Raw genomic sequence first — 23,423 nt, 5'->3', positions numbered from 1 at the left:
ACAATTGCTTAAATAGGAGCAAAGCTTCTTTCTCCTGTAAACATAGTCAGTTTGGGCTTTTATGGAAGGTTTACAGTCTCCAGGGACCTGGACCCCTTCTGTCTTGTCATTCTGCTCTCCTCAACATGGCTCTCAACTCATTGCCCAGAATGGGTGCCCCAGCTCCATCCATCACATCCACATTCCTGTCAGCAGGAAGAGATGAAGAAGGACACATACCCACCCCTTTAAAGATAAGTCCAGCAAGTTAAATACACCACTTCTACTTAAATGTCATTGGCCAGCTTTAAGGAAGAATGGGAAATGTCTTGATTTCAAGCATCCACATGCCTAGCTAAAAGTAAGGGGTTGTATTACAGGAAAGAAGGAAGAATGGATATTGGGAAATCACTAGCAGGACAGGACATAGATGGAAAATCTCACACTCCAATACTGTAAACACGCTCAGATATCTGGATCTAAATTTGTGCATTTGATGGAGGCTTAAGTGAAGGTATATTTATAAAGGACCATGAAAGAAATGCTGTAGATATAGTCAATGTTCTGCGCTTCCCACAACTGAAACTTCTTCATAGGCATTAAATTTAGATGCTGGCAATCAGCAACATTAATAATTTGAAATAAAAGAAAGATATTTGCTTCACACACCATTCTTTTTCCCTTCTGTTCCTTTAAACCCTCCATGTGGGATTTCCTGTTGAAATGAGACCAAAAGAGCAGCCATCCACAGCCTCCAAGCCTAAAATCCTAAAAAGGAATCAGTTGTTTATTTATTCCTGTCGGTACCAAGAGCCAAGAGAATCAGCCCAGGGGCAGATGTGTGTTCAAAACAATGATTGGGTTAATATGGAGACAAACGCATACCCAAGTATGAATTCCTTTGGGCTGTTTCCAGTATCTTCATTAACTCATCTACAAAAATCATGAAAGGCTCCATGATTACCATGACAACAGTTGTCAGTGACTATGAAAGCCTGTGCTAAATGACCCAAAGGCAAACCTCTTTGAGAGATCTCAAATGGATTAGATTTCTGATATGCTAAATTCTAACCTTATACTCGAAATCTCCCTGGTGATGCAGCACATTTGAATCAATACACGCAAGAGGCCTTTTCTCTAGTTAGAAACCCTGGCACAATGATGAAATAAGGGGGGTAGGGAGATGGGGATACAGTGAAGGTAATAAGATATTCCCAAACCATGGCAATGTCTGATTCTTTACCTCAGGAGTATTTCCAAATGACAGTCTATATAGCTTGAGGCCAAAGTCATTTTCATGTTTTCTTTTCGCTGTTGTCAGTCTGCCACTCGGGTAGGTGACTGATGGCAAAGAGGCACTCCATTCATTTTATCAGTATTTATTGAGTGCCCACCAAGTACCGGTTTCTATGTTAGACACCCAGATACAACAGCGATTGAGACTCAGTCTTTGCCCTCACAGAGCTCAAAATCTAGGGAGAAAGAAAGGCAAGTCACCAGGCAGCTAAAGGTACTCCAAGAATGTGGAGAAGAGCTGTATATCTGGGAGGGCTTCCTGGAGGAAGCACCACACCTACACTGATAGTGGAGACCGACTAGGTATAGACCAGGCAAAGGTGAGAAGAGAGGAATGCAAGCAGAGAGAAAACAGCACGCTTAAGGCCTGAAGAGTGGAAAGAGCTAAAAAGTAGTTTGATGTGACTGAAACATAGAGTAGGAAGTGAAGGTGTTGAGATAGGAGGTGAAGGACTAAACAGGCGTGGGATCGTGGAGAGCTTTGTTACCGTGCCCGGGAATCTGGACTTCCTTATGAGGGCTATGGGAATATCTCAGCGCACATTATTTTGGTTGCAATCAGCATAACTCCAAAAGGGATTTTGGCAGAACGTGGGTGGGGGGTTGGTAGCTGGAACTCGCTGGAACCGCACCCCAGACGAAAAGGCCCCAAGAATGAGTACCTCTGCTTCTCTATGCATGTCTGCCTCACTGTCTCCCTCTCCCTCTCTCTCCCGGGTCCTCCCCCTCCCCCTCCCTTTACCCACTCTGTGCACAAGGTGTCTGTCAATACTGACTCCACATTCCTGGGAGAGAGAACCTAATTGCATCATCCCAGGCGGCAGGGTGGTTCTCAGAGAAGAATAAAGTAGTTAGGGTTGTGCTGGGGAAATAAGACCATCCTGCCAAGAAAAAAAAAAAAATTTTGAAAAAACACAAAACTCTTTCTGCCGACAAATGGAGAGAGAGGAGAGAGCATGCAGTTTGTTGGTGAGGGCACGGATTTACACGCATGTACGGGTACAGTGAAAGCGTCTACTGAGTCTGCCCAGCACTTCACACGAAGGTCTACAGTGAAGTAGGAGGCACGACAATTACATCTTCTCTCATCTCCTTGAGAGATGAATGCATGGACTCCGTGGTTGTCTCCCCTATACCTGGACAGCCCCGAGCTCCTTCTAGAAGTATTTACGGATCCACAGGTCAGAAGGCTGAAGACCTTGCATCATAAGATCAAAAGGTGGGCCTTTTTGGAGCCCATATTCCCAGGAGACGCTCAAAAAGGAGGAGGTGGGGAGGAGGTGGTCTCCTTCCTCTTCCCCAAGGAAGATGTTGTTTCATTTCCAGCTCAGCTGACACCCCAAAATGTATCTTGTAGGGAGCTACTAAAGGATTTTAGGCAGAAAAGGGAAATCATAAAAGCAAGACTTTAAACCAGTCACTTTGGCCTCGGTGTGAGAACGAACTGGGTCAGTGATGCTCACAGTGTGCTCCTGGACCAGCCGCACCAGTCGCACCAGCAGCACCTGGGGCCTTCTGCCCCACCCCGCCCAGGCTGCTGACATCAGACATGCGAGCGCCGGGGCCCAGCCATCCATGTTTTAGCAAGCCCTCCTGTAATCCCAGTGCCTGGTGAAATTTGAGAACCCATGAAGTAGACAGACATCCCAGATCAGGGGTACTTTCAGACATGATTGTAAAACCATGGGTACTCATCAGTGCCCACTGGGCCCTCTTCGGGCCAGCCCTCCGCTGGCACCAGTGCCCATTCAAGGCTAACAAGAAGAAAGTAATCTGAGAGTTTTGGTGAGTGGACACTGACCCCTACGACCCATGCAGCACTGCTCTTGACTCAGTGCCCACGACTTGGTGCCACAGGCTGGCAGAGCCAGATTGGAAATGCAGGTCTGTGTGAGGTTCAACCCCAGATGCTTTCTTAGTGCCTTCTGCCAAGCCAGCCAGGGCTTAGGAACGAAGTATCTGTTGCCTGGAGACAGATGAGGGGTGTGGGATGACTACGGGCTGACCAAATAGGAAATAAAGTAGAAGCGATGTGGAGAGAACAGGAAAAGGAGGAACCAGCGTGGGTGTCTTCCTTTGGTCTGGCCAGAAGCCATGTGCCATACAAGTGCATCTATTCTGTCTACATGTAGACTTTGCTTTCTCTCCTTCGTCTTCTTTATCATTTCTTTTTCTTCTCATCTCCTTTTCCTTTTTCCATTTCTTTGGTCTTCCTATGGCTCCCCAGAGGCCCTCATGGATATCACTTATCTCCGTTGGGGGCCCTTCAGACCAAGAAGGTATTACATGTTGAAAATAATCTGGCATGGGAGTCTTACAAAAGGGAAAGCAAAGGTTAAAAAAAAAAGAAAGAAATGGGAGAAGTTCTTACAAACTTACTCCTCGCTCTTATGCATGACCATTCATTTCAAGCTAATATTTTGCTTTCATGTACACAATTGTATTGGGCACAATGTAATTCCAGCACGCTTGGCTTATCACATCACTTCATTTTCTAATCAAATCAAGTCTGACTCCAAACTGCCAATTTCCAGGGGCTGAGAAATTAAAATTTCATCATTACAGGGGCTTCCTCCCTCCCCGCTCCAGTCCCTGGAAGGCTTATGCAATCTACAGTATTCAGGGAGTTCCCCTGCCCTGCTCAGTGTCCAAGCCCATGTTATCTGTAGAAGTTGGGCACTCCATTGTTTTCTGAAATGTGGGATCTTGGGAAAGATGGCGGCAGTCCCAGGACTAAGGATTCACCGTGAGGGGCACCACACCAGGTATTGCTCCCAGATGATTTTCCTCCAAGGCAGCTATTAGGGAACAGAGACATTTCCCCCACCGAGACCTACCTGCCCACTCCCACCTTCCCAGTCTTGGAAGATCATTTCCTCTCCATCACTCTTTGGGCTGACCAAAGTCAGTGCTCTCAAACAAGGGGGATTTGGAGAAATGAATTCCCAATGCATGAGGGAGAGCTGTCTTTGGGCAACTCTGCCCTCTCTCTTGCAACCTTGAATTCCAGAGGTGGGAGAAGACAAAGGCCTGACTACCTTCTTAGAATAGTAAGGGGGGGGGGGGGTGCGGGGGGAATACAATCAGAATAAACCTAAGTTAATGTCTCAATAAATCAACCCACTATATAGTCCATGGTAAAGCTTACCACACTATATGCAATGAGAGTTTCACCAAGTTTATTTTTAAAGGTGATTTCTCAAGGTTCTCATTTTCCTGATATGTTTTGGAGCCATGGGTCTGACCTTACTTAGAGGCACCTCAGTGGTAGACATAGTCAGTACAAACCTATTCAAGCAGTTGCTAACAAATGACCAAAATGTGGGGGCATTTTTCTCGATTGTTGTAGGCTACAAATAATTATTAAAGGGTTTGGGTATATTCATAAGACTCTTCTCCTAAGGCAGTCACTGTACTTTATGAATTTTAATTGTTAACTTCATCTATGTGTAGATTCCACATTCAAAAAGAGCCTAGTCTTCAACTCATGAACATTTCAGGCCACACTGTAACAAACGCATCATATGTTTCCCCTTAAATTATGTCCACCAGCATCTCTGGAACAATCCCTGCCAGGCAGTGTCTGTAAAGGAGGGAAAAAATCTTTTAAGTTATAAAGTCTCCTCCATAGCTTTTCTACATGTAAGGAAGCCTCAGAAGAGCCTCAGAAGCAATGGCTTCCGTTAAAAGTGGGTTCAGGCGAGATGGCATCACACAGGTGAGAGCCATGATCAGCTCCATGCAACATGTTCCCAGCCATCCATCCTGCAGAGTCCCTGACTTCAGTGAGCACCCAATCTTGTAGAAGATAAAATTAAATTATGCAAAGGTGAGACCTCCTGGACCTAATTCCCACTGCCACACACACACTAAACGAGTTTATATGGCTCCTATGTGCACTACACTTCTCTGCTCTGTACTTATCCCACATTCTTAGAAGAGCTTTTTTATAGAGTCTGTCTTGCCATCTAGATCAAAAGCAACGTGAAGACTCATTGAGTGCTCATTGAGTATTTGTTGAATGGATGGACAAATCAACAACAAAAACAACATCCAAAACCCACTATAAAATAAAGCAAAATGTGGCAAATGATTACATAAGAATAACAAGGGATGTATGAATAAGATTCATACTGGGACGCCTGGGTGGCTCAGTCGGTTAAGCGTCTGACTTCGGCTCAGGTCATGATCTCACGGTCCGTGAGTTCAGGCCCTGAGTCGGGCTCCGTGCTGACAGCTTGGAGCCTGGAGTCTGTTTCAGATTCTGGGTCTCCCTCTCTCTCTCAGACCCTCCCCCGTTCATGCTCTGTCTCTGTCTCAAAAATAAATAAACGTTAAAAAAAATTTAAAAAAAGATTCATACTGCTTTGATGAAGAAGCATTCGAGGTAGGACACGAACTGAAAGTAGGGCAGAGGTATGTGGGAGGATTTTCTAGGTAGACTAAGCCCAGACATCCTGGGGAAAAAGTGGAAGATGATGTCAGGAAACAGTGAGTGATGCGGTCGGTTTAAGTGTGGGGGAGTCATGGGAGATGCAGCTGGGAAATGGGTTAGGACTAGACAAGACCAGGTGGAGAAGCTTTGTTCTTTGCCATTCATTAGATGATGGGGACCCTCAGAGTTTCCTGAGCTGTCTACACAATGAAGATAACAATCAGTAGGATAAGTAACAGTGAGATATTCTCCAGGGCAGTAAAGCTACATTCTGAAATATTTCCATTACGTTGAGTCTGTTAAAATAGTCTTAACTTGCAGTGAAATGTACAACCTTTAATCCACATGGTTCCTTCCAATAAGTTAACCTTAATACCTTGTAAGGCATGGAAAGATTTTTGCAATCAACCTTGAAAGGTTGATGATTCCCAGAGGTACTGCCTTGGGCATGAAGAGGTAATTGTTCTGGGACTCGGTTATTTAGTGCATTGGACACTGATGAAGAGACAGCTCTGGGTGGTTGTCGGATTTGGGCAGAACACACACACAGCTTCCCGAGTAGGCTCACGTGTTGTTAGCTGTAGCAACTTGTGAGTAACCTTCAGTGCTTGCTTGCTTCTTAGACACCTGGTACCAACACCAGTGTGTTCTCCACACAGAATGGTGTGTGTGCCCTTTCTCAGACCACGAAACAGGAAGAGGATTCACTTTCTAGCCCTCCTTCTGAGGTGGGAGTGAGAAGGGAGGTGCACTCTCTGTGTTGCAGATTTTTAGTTGAGCAAACTCTACCATGGCACTTGTCAGAAATAACAGGAAAGCAATGGGATAAATGCACAGATGAGTGCACGCGCGCGCACACACACACAAATTTTCAAGAAATATTCACCCACTGGTGGTTGTCAGTGACCTCTGAGTTCAGGAAAACCCTTAGGATTAGATTAGGGAAGAGTAATTTAATTCTTTCTCTCAGTTACGGAAGAAGTAAACAGGTGGAAGCGGCAAAACTTTGGCTTTAGAGCCAGAGACCTGAGTGCGGGTCCTACCTCTGCCACTTACTTAGTACTTGGGCTTGGGCAAGTCAACTCACTTCTCTGAAATGTAGAAATAATATACCTCTCAAGGTTTTGTAGGGTTCAAGTGAAAGAAAAAATGTGTATTAGAGTCCTTTGAAAACTAAAAATAGGTTATTTTTAGAGACACAAACTTTTGCAGCTGCCCAAAAGCTGTGTTGCCACAGATAGATTAACCTCTGTTCTCCAGTCACTCCTTCATCGCTGTCCTTCCATAGCATATGGAAGCCTGGTTAGAAGGACCAACCTTTACAGAGTTTTTAAGAAGTACTTAAAGCTTGAGCTTGGAGTTACCTGTTGAGGCACATGCTCTCTACTGGGTTTGCCTTTGTAAACAATTTCCATCACATGTCTTATGTTTCCCTCCAATGTCGCTTGATAAAGTCTTCTTAAGGAATCTTTTATGACCAAAGGAAAATATTTTTAACCCCAAGCCTTCACATCTTGGCAAAAGCTTGTCTCAGGGAAAATGTGGTATAGTGTTAGAATCAGACATGTTAGAGTTCAAATCCAGCCCCACCTCTAACTAATGCTGTCATTCCATCATCTAGAGTGATGTCGTCCCAGTGTTAGCTTGGCCACCATGGAACCTCAGATGCCAGATTAAACCTGTATAAATACCAGTTCTGTAATCTTTTAAAAAGTCTGGAGCATTCCCCATGATTTCTGGAGAATCTGCAATGAACTTCATGATTTCTCTACCTAGGCACTCCTGTGTTGCAATGGCCTTCCTGTTCCATCCTGTCCTGTGATTCAGCTACTTTACTAACTTGTACAAGAAACTTCCCTGTATCTGATGTTTTATCATATTTTGGAGCTTTTACTATGGACTTTCCAGGATCAACAGAAGAGGTCATCTTGTAGAGCATAAAATTTTCTGCTAGCACCTCATTTCACCCTCGCTCTCTCTCCCTTACCATCTCATGCCCCTACCTCCCTCTCAAGCCCCTTTTACACACAGATGCTTCTCCTTGCCTCTCTGAAGAGTTCAGCCCACACACAGGTCCTGGGAAGCTCAGCCTCTATCCCGAGTAGGCTTATCAATAAATTTCTTCTGAAAAAAAACCTATTGTACAGTCCTGGAAAGAGGGCTAGCAAAAACAATTTCTGACATCTTGGTTATGGCAGGATTATTAATTCATCTAGTCCCCATGTGATTTGACCCCTGCTGACCTCCCAGTCTGTATCAGAGATCTCTCTCTCCCTCCTCCACTGTTCTCTACGCACACTGGCCTCCTTTATATTCTTCAAACCACCAAGCCCATTCCCACATCAGAGTTTTTGCACTGGCTCTTCTTTCTGTCTGAAGGCTCCTTCTTCTAGGCTTTTGTTGCCTAGCACCTTCTCATCACCAAGTAACAGTGGTAGGAGAGTAAGTAGACAGGAGTACAGTGACCAAGTCCTTTGGGCCTTGTAGACCATCTCAAGGAGCTTGGACATTATCCTAAGGGCAATAAGAAGCCAGTGAGGGTTTTAATCAGGAAACTGATGAAATGTGATTACATTTTTTTTAAGAATCACCCTGACTCTCCAATGGGGAAAGCTTGGGGCAAAGGGTGGGCAACATGGAAGGAAGAAGACAAGATAGGTGGCTATTATGTTAATAGTCCAGACAGGAAATGTTGGTGACTTGGACCAAGATGGAGGTAGAGAGAAATAGCAGATTTGGAAATAAAACTAATAAGATTTGCTAATGGACCAGTTCATTCATTCATCCATTCATTCATTCAGCAGACATTTTTGATCAGCAGTAAACAAAGCAGACAACAATCCCTACTTTTGTGGAATATATATTCCAGGAGGTAGATGAAGATCTGACTGAAACTGGGGCCTTGACAAGTAGTAACATTTACACAGATATAAGAAAGGGTTCCAGGTGTGGGAAATGCTACAAGCCAAGTGTGCAAGATGACATGCATTTGAAAAGTGCCAGGAGCAATATTGGCGAGCCCAGAAGTCCTGTGGAGGGGATTGGGAAAGGCCTTAAGGATTCTGAAATTTTTCCACGGGCAGCAAAATAGTATTGATGGTTTTTGCCCAAAGATTCAAGGTGGTCAAGGACCGTTTAAGAAAAATGGGCAAGAATGCTTTGCAAAAGAAGTCACTACCAAGGAAGAATTCACATGATCTGGTCACTGGGCATGAGGATCAAGGAGACAGTTCATCTTCAAATTTTATTTAAAGGTCATTTTTATTTCATTAATGTTTTTGCATAATTATCTTAAAAATTGGACTTTGCTTGAGTTCAATAGCACAGTCTAACAAATTTCATATTCAGTTTCAAATTTCTAACAAATCAAATTTCACATCAAAACTGTTTATACATAAGTGCTTTTATGTTATAATAATTCCTCCTCATAAGCTGCCAGGAGGCAACCTTACAAAGGGCTTCTCTTAACTGATTAGGAAACCTATCTGTTTTCCAGAAGCAATGTAGCTCACCTGGGATCAGTGAAAAGATGAATAGAAAACAAGTATATTCTGTTTGATTTGGTCTGCTATGTGATTGGTGTATTGTATGCGACATTACCCAGTCTGATAACCCATCACCTGATCCGTTGTTAGATCAGGCAGAAGACCTACCTCTAGTATTCCTGTGTTGTATGAAATAGTGACTCAGACAGTACTAGTTTTGCCCAGGGACGTGCTGAGATCCATACAGCAAACACAGGACCTCAGTGAGCAGCAACTAAAGTTCATCTCTCAGTTCTAATCATCTGGGTTGTAAGCGGTTCCCTATTGCCTATGGCTGGTGCCAAGGACCTCCAGGAAGAAATCTTGGCGGATTCTGCAATGCTCTCATGTGAGCTCTGTCATGAAAGTGATAGTGACCATGAGAAAGCAAGGTAACCTAAAGGCATCCTACTAGGGAGAAGAAGAGTACATGGCCAAGGAACAGGTCTGTTCCTCCTCCCCTCAGACCTGAGGATGATACTTCCTGAGCTGCCTTAATTTTGTCTTGTCCTCTTAAGGAAGTCTTAGTTCTGCACGGTTGAGATAAAACCCAGAGAAGGGTGAAGGGAGATACGAAAATGAACCTGAACAACAAAAGAGAAAGAAAAAGGAAAGGAAAACCTAAGCTGTAAGATCAGAGTGGTTCAAAAGTATTCAGAGGAAATGCAAAGAGAAATCACTTCCTTTGGGCTATAAGTGGATGGATGAAAGATTCTTCGAGGTTACAAGAAAACAGACTACTTCACAAATAACTGGGGGAATACTTTAAAGAACCAAACTGTGGTTTCTATACTCAAAGAAAAGTGGCCCCCAAAATGCAAATGGCTGCTTCTTCCTGAGGCTGGATTCAGACATTACACTTTCCAGTGATTTGGGCAATTACTTTTAAGTAGCTCACTCTCTCCAGCTTAATTTTCTGTACAGATTTAACAAATATTTGACCTTTAGCCACACTTTGCTATTGCATTCTGTTTTTCCAAAGTACATGAGCATATGTGCTTGATTTCATCTTTCCCTGCTATGGGTTGAGTTAATTCACTGATTTTGCTAATCCAATTGGGTGCAGTTAAAACAGAGCTTATTTAGGGCACTTCCAGGCCTTTGTAAAAAATGAAACAAACACCCCTTGAGGGAAAGGGGAACTTGATTAGCAGGAAGCAAAATATTCCCGTGTGACAGTCCTCCCCCCACCCTTGTCTTTTTGAAGCAACTATTTCATGGAAAATCCTTTGCGTGTGTTGTGTATACCTTAAAGTCTTTCAATAGCGTTGATCACTGTGTAATACTCAGGCAATAAGCTTCCAGATATACCCCCATTTATTCCACTCCAGAAGATTTGGGTTGGCCTCCAGGAGAGCCAAAGTCACATCCACATTAAATCCCAGTTCGCAGAGCTGGTCACCTCCTAGTTCAAATCCCTAAGAACCAAGAAGGCATGCTTCCGTTTTGTGTCCATGTAAAGGAGCAGATGCATTTGGGGGTGGGGAAGTGGTGTGCGGAAGGGAGGAGAGCCGAACACGTCCACTTACGCCCAGGGATCAATTAACTAATTTAAGGAGACACTACACTGGCGTCTTCAGCCCCCAAATTGCTTACAAAAGAAAAAAAAAAAGATATTCTGAGACTCAAAATAGTAAATGCAGACTTGAGTATCGGGATTTAAGAGAATGAAAGATAAAAGGAAAATAGCTTTGGAGAGGAGGCAACCTGTGGTAGGGAGAAGAAAACCACAGGCTGTTCTGAGCACAGCACTCCGCTTCTTAACCTAGACCACAAATTGTTTTAGCCTGTGATCAGACTCAGCCCCCCCCCCCCCCACCCCCCGGGGGAGGAGGGCTTCCGATATCGTCTGGGAGGAGTTTAGGAAAAGAGCAGAAGTTCTAACATCAGTTTTCTCTGCAGTCTGAGGGAAATGCAACTCTGCTCCATTCAAGCACATAAGGGTTAAAAGAGAGAGAGAGTGGGGGGTGGGTGGGGAGAGTTTTGGGTACAGCTGGAAGCCATTAACAACTCTGAGACCATCTCAGTAACCCAGGGAGAGGGTGGGTGGCCTGGCAGAGATCCTGGCTCCATGCATGTCCTCACCGACTCTTAGCCCTGGGCGGGGCTTGATTCTACCTCCCACCCAATGGAGAAATCTCGTCTTCAACTCTTCAGTCCCTGCTTGCGTACTTCAGCTCACTCACCGCTTCACAAGGCAGCCCATTCCTTCAAGGACAACCTCGATCACTGGAAAGTTCTTCTTTGCAAAATTTGCCTCTATGGAAAGTCGCTCCTTCAGTTCTAGCTTGTTCCTCTGGTGTCCTAGCACACACCAGCCCTACGTGTGAAGACGGCAATCACTTGTCGCCTCCGAATTCTCGCCTCCTTGTGGCCAGACAACTCGTTCTGCCAGCCAGCCCTCCCACCTGATGGTTTACAGACACCTCCTGAGCCTCTGCCTATTTTTTGAACTGTGCTCATGTTTCAGAATCACTTCTGGAGAACAGGGCCCTGAACAGAATACATTTCCCAGCTGCAAGGGCACCAGTATAGTATCGTCCAGGAGACCTGGTCCTTCAGAGTTTCTGAGGGAAATTTCTCCAAGGAAGATACAGCTACATCCCCTTTTAGTTGCTGCCCCTGGAGAACCTACCTCACCTCGTTCCCAGACAAGCTTTCGGCTCTAGAACACTTGCCTGATGGATGGTGCTAGTCTGGCAATGGCCGTCACAAAGCCAAAGAACGACAAAGGAGACAGGAAAGACTGAGCTTCCCCTGGCTGCTCTGCAGAGGGGATGGGGGGGGGGGGGGAGGGTCCTAGTTTTCCATCATGTGTTGAGGCAGATGAGTAAATATTACTATCATCTTGAGTCCAGACCTAGGACCCCTGTCTAGGACCACGACCTAAGATCTCTTCCATTATCTGTCTCCCCTGCCCAGAAACCTTCCACTGTGTCCCACCTCCTGTGCAGAACACAAGCCCTCAAGCCTCCTGACCCGGCCCAGCCCGCCCCACAATCACCACCTTCCCACCCGGCTCCAGTACAGAGCCTCTGATGCATCAGGCCGCCTGGCCCCAGCCCGTGCTCCCTCATCTACCCTCCCTGAAATACCTTCCCTGTGGCCCGAAAGGTCGTCTGAGAGTTCCCTCTTTTCCCGAACTAGCTCCAGAGCATCTGAAAAGCCAGTGTTCCCCAGTCATAGACCCACAGTGACATTGCTGACCCCACCCCCCCCCCGGAGGTGGGTCTTTTCCCAGAGTTCTCCTCTTCAATTGTCTGAATAAGCACAAGAATCCACCTCTGTTTTTGCTCTCAGCAGGTTAAATGCGGTGGATGGTCACTGTTGTTCTTTTGGCCTGAGGAATGTCCTAATTATATCTTTGCTTTCATTATATGGAGAGGACCCAGGGTCGGCCCAGGCCCTGGCTTTTAGAGATTAAGTAAATGATCATGTATGACCTGACAGAGCCACCCAGTGTATAAGCTGATACCCCTAGGTGTAATTTTGGCCTCATTTTGCTTTCCCAGCTGTGCCTCAGATCAACTGTGATGTCAAAGCCGGAAAGATCATCAATCCTGAGTTCGTTGTGAAATGTCCAGCAGGGTGCCAAGACCCCAAATACCACGTTTATGGCACGGACATCTACGCGTCTTACTCAAGCGTGTGCGGTGCTGCGATTCACAGGTGGGTAGCTCCACGGGGCTTAACAACCAGCACCCAGGCTGCGGGCAGGGCTCCCCCCCACCCCCCACCCCTCCCACCCCCTGCCATGCAGGGCTGCCTGCTTCAGCAAACGAGACTCTACAAATGTAACCGAGCATCCTGTATTTCGTGTGGCAACCCTATCCCCTGGGATTAGGCAGAGGCCAAGCATGGCCCCGAGTCTCCTTTCACAGCCCTCCAGGGAAAGGACTGACTTCATGGGAAGGGGAGAATTCTACTCTCTCATGTTCGTGACAAGGGAGCCTCAGTTCTCGGTGACGTGAAGCATGTTTTTTCTACCTGTACATGCTGAACAAGGCAATAATCAGGATGTGACTAAGCAAGGCACAGAAGTGTAGAGAAGAAGTGTCACAGCCGTGGCGATGGCCTGGAGACAAGTAGAACAGGACACGTGAGAAGGAGGGTGGCAGGTGGCACTGCTTGGTCAGCTGTCCTCCAGGAAGGAGGACAGGAAGCATGACATGTTTTGAACTAAGTCACTGCCTAAATGAGGAGAGGCAAGAGTGACCTTCACAGAATCCTCATCCTTCTTTCTTTTTTTAAGTTTGTTTATTTATTTTGAGTGAGAGCACGCGCGCAAGCAGGGGAAGAGCAGAGAGAGTGGGAAAGAGACTCCCCAGCAGGCTCCGTGCTGTCAGCGCAGAGCCCCGCGTGGGGCTGGAACTCACCAACTGTGAGATCATGACCTGAGCCGAAACCGAGAGTCAGCCACGTGACCGAGTGAGCCACCCAGGCGCCCCGAAACGCTCGTAACCTCTTTTGCTCAGGCTGCGAGTCCTAACACAGGGGAATGCGTGTCCACGCAGCGCCTTTGACAAAAAGGCCAATGGGTCTGGGTCAAGCGCCTCACCTGTGTCACCTTATTTAATCCTCACAGTTCCCAACGCTGTGGCTGCTACTACCGTCCACATCTTGAGAGAGAGAGAGAGAGAGAGGCAGGCTAGATTTTCTAAAGCCGCACTGTTAGAAAGTACCCGAGTGGGGACTGGCACCTAAGTCCAGCTCTTAACTACCACTCTGAGACTGCTTTGAGATGCGGCCCCTGAGTCAGTGCTCGGCCCCTGGATGCCGGATGAAGTTTCTGAATCAGTCAGGCTTCTGTATCTTTTTCCTTCCTGCACACCGGTCAGGTGATAGTGCCGTCGTATCTCTGCCAGACAGAGGGGCAAAGATGTAAAATTCACTCCCTTTGAAGGTGTGTCGTCAGCAGCTTTTCAGAAATTTGGGGAAGCAGCAAAAGCAAAGTCTATGTGTAAAATAAGATTTAAGAATTACTGGAAGAGTCTGTTGGCTGGCCTCTTTTCCCCGCCACTGCGGGGGGATGATGAGCTGATTTTCCGATGGGAAAAGGACTACAAACGCTCTATTACGGAGAACTAGTGAAACATTCAAGAGAAACAATAACCAAGGGCGCGTGGGGGGCTCAGTTGGTTGAGTGTCTGACTCTTGATTTCAGCTCAGGTCATGATCTCGCAGTTCGTGAGATCAAGCCCCGCGTGGGGCTCCTTCTGCTGACAGCACGGAGCCTGCTTGGGATTCTCTCTCTCCCTCTCTCTCTGTCCCTCCCCCACTCATGCTGCTCTCTCTCTCTCTCTCAAAATGGGTAAATAAACTTTAAAAAAAAGGGACAGAAACTACACCAAACACTATTTCTTAACGCCAGACTATGAAAAAAAATATTTCGCTTTCACTCGGAAATAAGTCTCATGCAAAAAGGAAAGAGGCACACAAATCTACACACACACGCATATGCACGAATGCACACGTTCGTGCTCCCACACGTGTGCTTGCACGTATGTGCATGCACACCCACATCCCCACACACGTGCATGCCCAGTCAGCTCCAGCGCCATTGGCCCTCTCCAGGCTGTGTCTGTGTGGACACAGGGTCCGCTGCAGAGGCTGAGCCTGTCTTCGGGTTGCCTGTATTTTCCCATCTGTGATCCAGATGGTTGGCACTCTGCTCCCTCTGGCATTTGCTGGATCTCTCTTGCCTTTCCATGCTTCCCATGCAGGACAGAGTCACACGAGTTCATTCAACCTCACAAAGATGTCATCATAATCACAGTAATCCCTTGCGCTATGATTCCCTCCTTCCAGCATCATCTCGACCCTGAGGCTGCGGTTAACATCCCCATTTGCTACAAGAGGAGCTGAGAAATAGGGAAGCTAATTAAGTTGCTAGTTAGTTGCAAATTCAGGATTAGACCTCATGTCCCCTGACTTCCAGTCCAGAGCCCAGGTGACATATGTACATAAGAACAGGGGCAGGGGTCCCAGCACTGCTTAATATACAAGTGAGGATGTGAGGTAGATGTAGACTTTGGACCAGTAAGAGTTGAGAATGGCTTTATGATGGATGGAGACCCCACTGGGGAGAAAATAAGAAGGGTTTTGACAAGGACCAGGACTCAGCAATCCCAATGTTGGGGGTTGGAGAGTAGGAAAGAACGTGGGGAGAGAATACAGAGGAGGGTAGAGGGGCGGAGGAGAAGAGCTTGAATGTTTCAGAACACAAGATTTGCTACTTGAACAACCGAGTGCCATTGTAGTTTTCTGGACCAGTGTCTGATCTAGTGCGAAACTACTCAGAAACTATTCAGAAACTGTCCCTGGGGAGGATGAATGGAGACCTTAAGGGAGAACAGATAGGAGTTTTTTGATACTCTCAGTTTTGTTTTTCACAAACATAATGAGTCTGTCTTCATAAGGCAGGATTTAAGACCTAGAACATGAGTAGAAAGTACACACGGGTCCTCCCATATTGTCCCTTCAGAGTCCCCACGGTCAGAACTGGGAAGCTGGAGAGAGCATACTTTGGTTTAGAAATTCAGATTTAGCTTTAGAATTTAATATTAATACAATATATTATAATCAGATGTCTTATTACGAATGGTTCCCTTGATTCTGTCAACCCAAAGGGATAATAAACACATTGGAGGCATCATATTTCAGCTCAATCTTGTCCCGAACTAACCTCTATACATAGAGTAGGACCAAGTGCCAGGGAGGGGGAAGATTTCTGCCCAATGGGGTGATGAGGAGGCCATCCATCCCCATGCAGAGTACTCTTCATGCTGATTTTTTTTAATGTTTATTTTTGAGAGAGACAAGAGCATGAGTGGGGAGGGGCCAGAGAGAGAAGGAGACACAGAATGTGAGGCAGGCTCCAGGCTCTGAGCACAGAGCCGGACACGAAGATTGAACTTGTGAACCATGAGATCATGACCCGAGCTGACGTCAGACGCTTGGCTGACTGAGCCACCCAGGCACCCGTCTTCATGCTGATTTCTGACCAGAGGCCCACCCTGAGAATGGCAGCTGTTCAAAACGGCCCTTTTCTCTGAACCACGCAGCTGACCCTCAGCGTAGCCCAATCCCTGGATACCAGGGATAGGGAGGAGGAGAAGGCCATGCCCAGTACCATGCAGGGCATCTAAGGAATGCAAAGAAGTAAAACTGTTTGGCTCTTTTGGGGAATATTTATGAGGTGCCTATCTCTGAGTGAGGATAGAAATGAGGGCACATGTACTTAAATTCTCCAAAGTACCATGACTCCCATCTGCTTCATAAGCAAAACCACAGCCTCTTTCGGGCTGTCTCTCTTCTCTAGTGTCTCCTACAGTGGGCAAGTCTCTAGTGCATTCCATCTCCATGGCCTACTAGCACCTGTAGTTCACAGACCATTGACCTCTCCAGTATCCATTCTTCTCTAGAATATCTGGGAAGATCCACATCCTCCAGTTAAGTCCACCGCCAGGTCAGGCATCAGTCTGGTCTGCAACAGGGAAATCTCAGGAGCACACCCTAGCTGGGTATCACATCTTCCCCAAAGTCTAGGTTTTCAGCCTTACCTCACCCTCACAAGGGATATCAGCAGACCTGTCCAGCTTGAGACCACCCCCGCCCCCACCCTTCCCATCTCCTTGAACAGCCTGAGGGAAGCTCAACACAAACCCTCCCTCGCTTGCTTCCCTTCCTTCTAGGTGGCAGCTACTGTTCTTCTCCTTTTTTTAAATTTTTTGTTTTTTACATTTATTTATTTTTGAGAAACCGAGACAAAGTGTGAGCGAGGGAGGGGCAGAGAGAGGAGGAGACACAGAATCTAAAGCAGGCTCCAGGCTCTGAGCTGTCAGCACAGAGCCTGACGCGGGGCTCGAACCCGCAAACTGTGAGATCATGACCTGAGCCGAAGTCCAATGCTCAGTCGACGGAGGCGCCCAGGTGCCCCTGTTCTTCTGACTCTTAAACAGGAGCAAATGCACGCACACACACATTTCCTGAATACACTGGAGTATGAAACCAAGGGCAGAATAATTTCTTGGGAAGAAAATAAAAACATAAGTGTTATTGTGATTTCTAATTCCCTCATTAATTATAAGTAAAAGGAGCATGGGATAATTTTTTTTAATAACTAGAATTTTCAGCCGCACCAGAGCTGTGCTTGTAAATGTTTAACAACCAGCTCCTCAAACGCAGGGGTAATTCTGATTTTACCAGCTTCTGTGGCATAAATACTCCCACTGTGGCTGAGTCAAGCTACGGTGGGAAGCGAACCAACTCCCACGATCCTGAAAAGTTAACAACTGGCTTTCCTAAGCCAGCGTGAGTGGCACAACACACACCACTGACAGGCCTTCCAGCACAGAAGCCTAAAACACTGCCTTTTCCATACGAACATTTCTAATCTGGTTGGGAGACAAAAGCAACTCGAGAAATTTTTAGAAGATGGCACAAGACCAAATACGATCAGAGTCTCGGTTGGGAGACAACATTCTAAGGCATCGTTAGGAAGGGATGCCGCAAAGTCTTCCCAGAATCTCTGTAGAGAAGAAAGGGTTGGGCACTGAGCAACACAGGCCTTGTCAGGCGGAAGTGGGAGCTGGTTTTCCAGAGCAAAAGAACAGCAGGAGCAGACACGGGAGTGGGAACCATGTGCTCTGTCCGGGGAGCCGAGATCAGCCTAGCCGCAGCTGGAATTGGTGAGGTGACAGATCCTGAGCCCCCGAGAGAAAGGAGGGCAGGGTTGCAAAGATTTGGAAAGATGAGGAGTTTGGTGCCTGTGCTTTTGGACTCTCAGAGGCAACAGTGACCAAGGGGGACCGACCCGGGATTCCAGGTCAGCGAGACCTGGGTTCAAATCCCTGCCTTGCCAATTTACTAGTTACAAAATCTGGCCTGAGTCACTCCGCTGGTCCAAGCCCAATTCTGTGAAATGGGAACAACAGCACTGCCTCTACGCCACAAGTCGGGGGTTTGCTGGGTGGACCCGGTGAGATACCACACATGGGAATGATTTTAAATCAATTAAGTGCTCCACATGTCAAGTACTATTATCACTATCTTTCCTTCTGGGTCATTGAGCAGGTGAGTCTTGAAACTTGTTGGCTCATGAAGGTGGGAGGGCAGGAAATGGCAACTCTCACTCCTGGAGGGAAGGGAGGGTGTTGATGAGAACAAATCTAAGTGCTTTTTTAGTTCCCTCTGTGCCATAAATCACAGATACCCACAGGAGCCATTTTTGGCTCCGGGGCAAGGCAATGACAATGTGAAGTGATTCTGAGGAAGCAGAATGGGACCCCTGCTTCACATACAAGCAAAGAGGTGTATATGTCAGTCACCGTTACATCAGGATCTAAAACCTTCAAAATCCTAGAAATTAAAGAAACAATTTCTAGTCCTTCAGGACTCTTTTTAATGAGTTCAGTATAGCCACGCACCTTCCTTCCCTTGCTCAAAATAAAAGGAATAACTTGCTGTGTAAAAGTTCATGGCCACCCTCCGAAATAACTGGAGTCATTCTGTGATGTCACAAAACCAAACTGGAAATTGTCAGAAGTTTTACTCAAAAGATCTAGTTAGAATGAGCAAACCAAGGAAGAGAGATTTGAGGCATGGTGGCAAACAGAAATTGCTGCCCAATGGAACAAGCAGGTTCTGTAATAAGAAAGAGAAGCATATCTGACCTGGGAGGTCAGATGCTGGGCCATGGGATGAAGGCACCCTTCTTGGGGGATGGACTGAAGGTCAGGATAAACCTTTTCTTAATCTCGCTCTTTCTTTCATATCTTCAAATAAAGATGGAGGCTACTTTGATATCAGTCTGTTGACTGTGTCAAAGAATATTTTTCTGTTCTTCAATTTTTTTTTTCTCTTCATAGTGGTGTGCTTGATAATTCAGGAGGGAAAATACTTGTTCGGAAAGTTGCTGGGCAATCTGGCTATAAGGGGAGTTATTCCAATGGTGTCCAGTCATTGTCCCTGCCACGCTGGAGAGAGTCCTTCATCGTCTCAGGTACGCCCACACACTGGAGAAACACAGCCCTACCCAGGCGCTTGGCTTAAGTGACCTCATGGGATGAAATGTATTCTTTTCAGTGTTCTATTGGTTTTAGTTTATGGCCCAACTCATTTCATAAAAGTCTGAAGCATTAGCTCTTCTGATAATTAGGATCATGAAACAATAAATTATAATTACAGTGATAAATCACTACAAAGTCTGGAAATATTAAAAGGCTCCAATTGCTCATTTTAAACACACTGCAGCTATCCATAAATCCAATCAAACTTTTAATGAAATGAATTACATTTAATAACTTCGGTTTTTGAACCACTCCTTTAGTTAGGCCAAATATGTCTCATATCTAGAACCTCATTCCTTGATATTTCTGGTAAATGGAAAGGGATATAGGCTCTTATAGAACTGAGCTGCAATTTTGAGATTTCTTTTTATTTAAATGATTGTTTCACTCGTTGGTCCTTGCTATCTAGCTCCTTAGGATTTTTGTAGATAACATTTTCACTCTTTTCCTCCCTCTTCCAATGAGGTAATGTCAGTGAGCTAATGACAAGTGTGATTTCACGGGAAAAAAGGTGACCTAGTATCTGTATTATCATGACCCTCCCTTTCCTATTGTGAATTCCGCAACCTTTTGTTTTGAAACTTTTTTAATTGAAAGAATACTACAATGAATATCCACATTCCCTTCACCTACCAACATTTGCTTTATTAACCTACTTATCATTTATCTACATTTTGCTCTAAACCATGTGAAAATAAGCTGCAGGCATCATGACACTTTATCCCTCAATACTTCTGCACACATCTGGTAAAAACAAGATTTTCCTAATAACCACAAGACCAATACCACACCTAAAACATTAACATTGGTACAATTATGTTATCTAACAAATAGTTCTTCCTCAATAGTATCCAGTTATCTTAGTCTTCATAGTAATTTCTTCCTCCTCCTACTTTTCTCTCCTTCCCTCCTCTCTCCCTCCCTGTCTCCCTCCCTCCCTTCCTTCCTTCCAGATCCACAGTCTAATAAATAATAAAAATCATCCATTGCCTTTAGTTGTCATGTCTATTAACTCTCCAATAATCTAAAACTATCTACCACCACACTACCTTTTTTTTTGTCATGAATGACAATGACATTTTTGAAGTCCCAGCCAGTTGTCCAGTACTGTGTCTCCCAGTCTGGACCACAAACATGTCCAGCCATGTCCTCATGATTGGATTCAGGTTACATATTTCGCCAAGGTTACTACATAGGTAGTATCATAGCATATGCATGGTGCTTTATCACAGTGGTCATATCAGAAGACACAATAATGTCAGTTTATCCAGTTGTCGGTGATGCTAAACTGGACTGCTTGGGTACTTTATAGTATCTCTCCATGGTAGAGATACTTTGTAATGAATAAGCAGTCTGTAGGGAGATACTTCAAATCAGCATGACTAGCTCATTCCCCAACAAATTCATCCAATGGTTTAACATCCATTGATGATCCTTGCACTAGCAAGAATTACACTAGAATTTGCAAAATTATAATTGTTCTAATTCTGTCATTCCTTCCACATTTGTTAGCAAGTTTTTTTTACATAAAGAAGAGGGGTTTTTCCCCTCTCTGCACACCTGTTTTTTCAAGTACCACTAGGGAGTCATGGATTGTTTTTGAAAATATGTTGTAATCCATTATCACCATTATTCTTTTCTTAATTTAACATACAGTGTTGTCGTGGCTTCAGGAGTAGAACCCAGTGTTTCATCTCTTACATATGACACCCAGTGCTCATCTCAAAAAGTGCCCTCCTTCATGCCTGTCACCCATTTAATCTATTCCCCTACCCACCACCCTTCAAGCAACCCTCAGTTTGTTCTCTGTATTTAAGTCTCTTATGGTTTGCCTCCTGTGTTTTTATCTAATTTTTCCTTCCTTTTCACTATGTTTATCTGTCGTGTTTCTCAAATTCCACATATGAGTGAAATCATCTGATATCTGTCTTTCTCTGGATTATTTCACTTAGCATAATACCCTCTAGTTCCATCACATTGCTGCAAATGGCAAGATTTCATCCTTTTTCGTCGCTGAGTAGTATTCCATTGTATGTATATGTGTATGTATGTGTGTGTCCATTCATCAATTGATGGAAATGTGCACTCTTTCCATAATTTGGCTATCATTATTCTTTTTGATGCTCAAGTTTTCCAAATTCAGCCAGTGGGAGCCCTTTGGGCTTTTTTGGCACGTCCTCATTGGTGTTTGAGCACAACATAGTGTTCTATCCTTGTGTTATACTTGGCCTTATTCTGGGCCTTGCATATCCCATTTTCTTCAAAGAGGTTTCACATGATTTTAAACTATATTCTAGCAAAGCTTCTGGCATGCCAGCAAGATTAGGAATCTTGAAACTCTCCTGAGGAGCCACCTGTGGAAGACCACCCAAAGCAAGGAAAAGAAAAATGTTTCATAATATAGTAGGTCTTCTCATCTGGATGGTGTTCTGGTACCTTTATGCATCCCATGCCCCAACTCCTACTATCCTCCATTGATCAGAGTTGGTTTTTTTCAGTTTTAATAGAACTACAAACAGACCTTTTAGGATTCTTCACAACTTGAGCAATTCCTATTTCCTCTTGCCTGCAGAATTCTGCAGCCTAGGGTTCAAATTAAACTGGTTTCTGTGTCAGGTAGTGGAAAGTCATCAACCACAGTGCCGTGAGAATTCAGAACAGGGGCCATATGAAAATGCTAATAGCTAGACTACAAATTTGTCAAGTATATAGAGAAATGTAATCCCCACATAGGTGTTTACCAAGTAGCTCCTGGCTAAATAAGAGTGTTTCCATCTTAAATGCATAGCCTGCAATTCAAGAATCCCCAACAGAGGTTTAAAGGAAAAATTAACTCCAAGAGAGTAGAGATGTTTTGGGTTTTTTAAATGAAAATCAGTCTACTGAGATTATTCCCTATAAACTCAACTTCCATGTCCCCTCATTTCACCTAGTGACATTTAACCAAAACACTTTTTGCCAATTATAATAAACATTGGTGCTTCTGCAATGAGTAGGGATCTCTTTTGAATGGGTGACTTGGGGGGGCAACACTGGCCAGCAGCCAAGCCACGCTCCCCACTATCTGGGAGCTCAAGGCCACCAACTTCAGCGGGATGGTGTCAGAATCCTCCTCTGAAGGCTCCGGTGCCTCCATGACCTTTTTATTTTTAATTTTCACGCATCACTGTGCTCCTTTAGTTAATTCACTTTGGTGGGCTGGGATGGAAGCAGAGGATATGCCTTTTTGGTCAGCACAATCTTTTGGCAGTCCGTGGATAGGAATGGTCAGAGAGGGACTTCCTAATACTGCCCATTTGTTCTTTGATCCACACTTCAGAAAACTGAGCTCATGCTCCTTTTCCTTCTGAATAGAAGCAGGAAAAGCCATAGGATTTTAAATGTGAGAACAGTAAACAGATGAAGACCATGTCTCTGCAGTCCCCTCTGTTGATCAAGTGAGGCCAATGGCCATAGGGCCCTCCCTGGGCCCGAAATAACCTCAATCACAATTTGGAAGAGGCCCAGTCAAGGGCAGGGGACCTGGAAAACTGTTCCCAGGTGACTTTAATGGGATAAAATAACTCAGTCAGCCCAAACATTTTGCCTCATCCCCACTTTGAGTGATATTTATAGACCATACCAGCAGAGAATCTTTGCATCTTTCTGGTAATACATAGTTCCAAAACATTTTAACTTCTTTTTTTCATTAGACCCCTACCACTTAATATATAGTAAGTTGGTCCATATCATTGTCCATATTTTCTGAATGAGAAAAACGAGAGTCTCAGAGGTTGAGGCAGAGAATACATGGCAAATACAAACAGAAACGTAGATGTTCTCATTCCCAGTTCCAGGTCCTTTCTGAGACCCCATCATTCTGGCTGCTTCATGGCTCTACAACCTTTCGTGTCAGTAGGGCTTTTGGCAAGAATCGTGCACTAGATTCTGTTCTACCGCTCGGGGTCTCCATTCAATACTCCTCCCCATCTCGTCCCCAAGCCCATCCTATAAAACTATTTCCTTAGATTGAGATTTAAAAATCTTTCACTGTCAGATGCAAATATTAGATACCAGGTAGGACCCCTCCTAAGGGTATTTGAAATTGTAACAGAGATCTAAGCATGAAGATATTCCTCC

At 45.1% G+C, this 23,423-nt stretch overlaps 1 protein-coding gene across 1 annotated transcript in view; it reads left to right on the top strand.

The window, feature by feature from the left end:
* The window catches only part of VIT (vitrin), a 105,585-nt gene that overhangs the window by 31,254 nt on the left and 50,908 nt on the right, over positions 1 to 23,423 (top strand). The window contains exons 4-5 of the mRNA XM_053891007.1: positions 12,747 to 12,903; positions 19,104 to 19,237. Of these exons, the coding sequence (XP_053746982.1) occupies positions 12,747 to 12,903; positions 19,104 to 19,237 (291 nt within the window). The remainder of the gene's footprint in view (positions 1 to 12,746; positions 12,904 to 19,103; positions 19,238 to 23,423) is intronic.

This window comes from Panthera pardus, unplaced genomic scaffold, assembly GCF_024362965.1.
Source record: "Panthera pardus isolate Hobbes unplaced genomic scaffold, ASM2436296v1 HiC_scaffold_26, whole genome shotgun sequence".
Classification (NCBI taxonomy): Eukaryota; Metazoa; Chordata; class Mammalia; order Carnivora; family Felidae; genus Panthera; species Panthera pardus.
The sequence above is the reverse complement of the archived record's forward strand: the minus strand, read 5'-3'. Positions and strand labels throughout refer to the sequence as shown.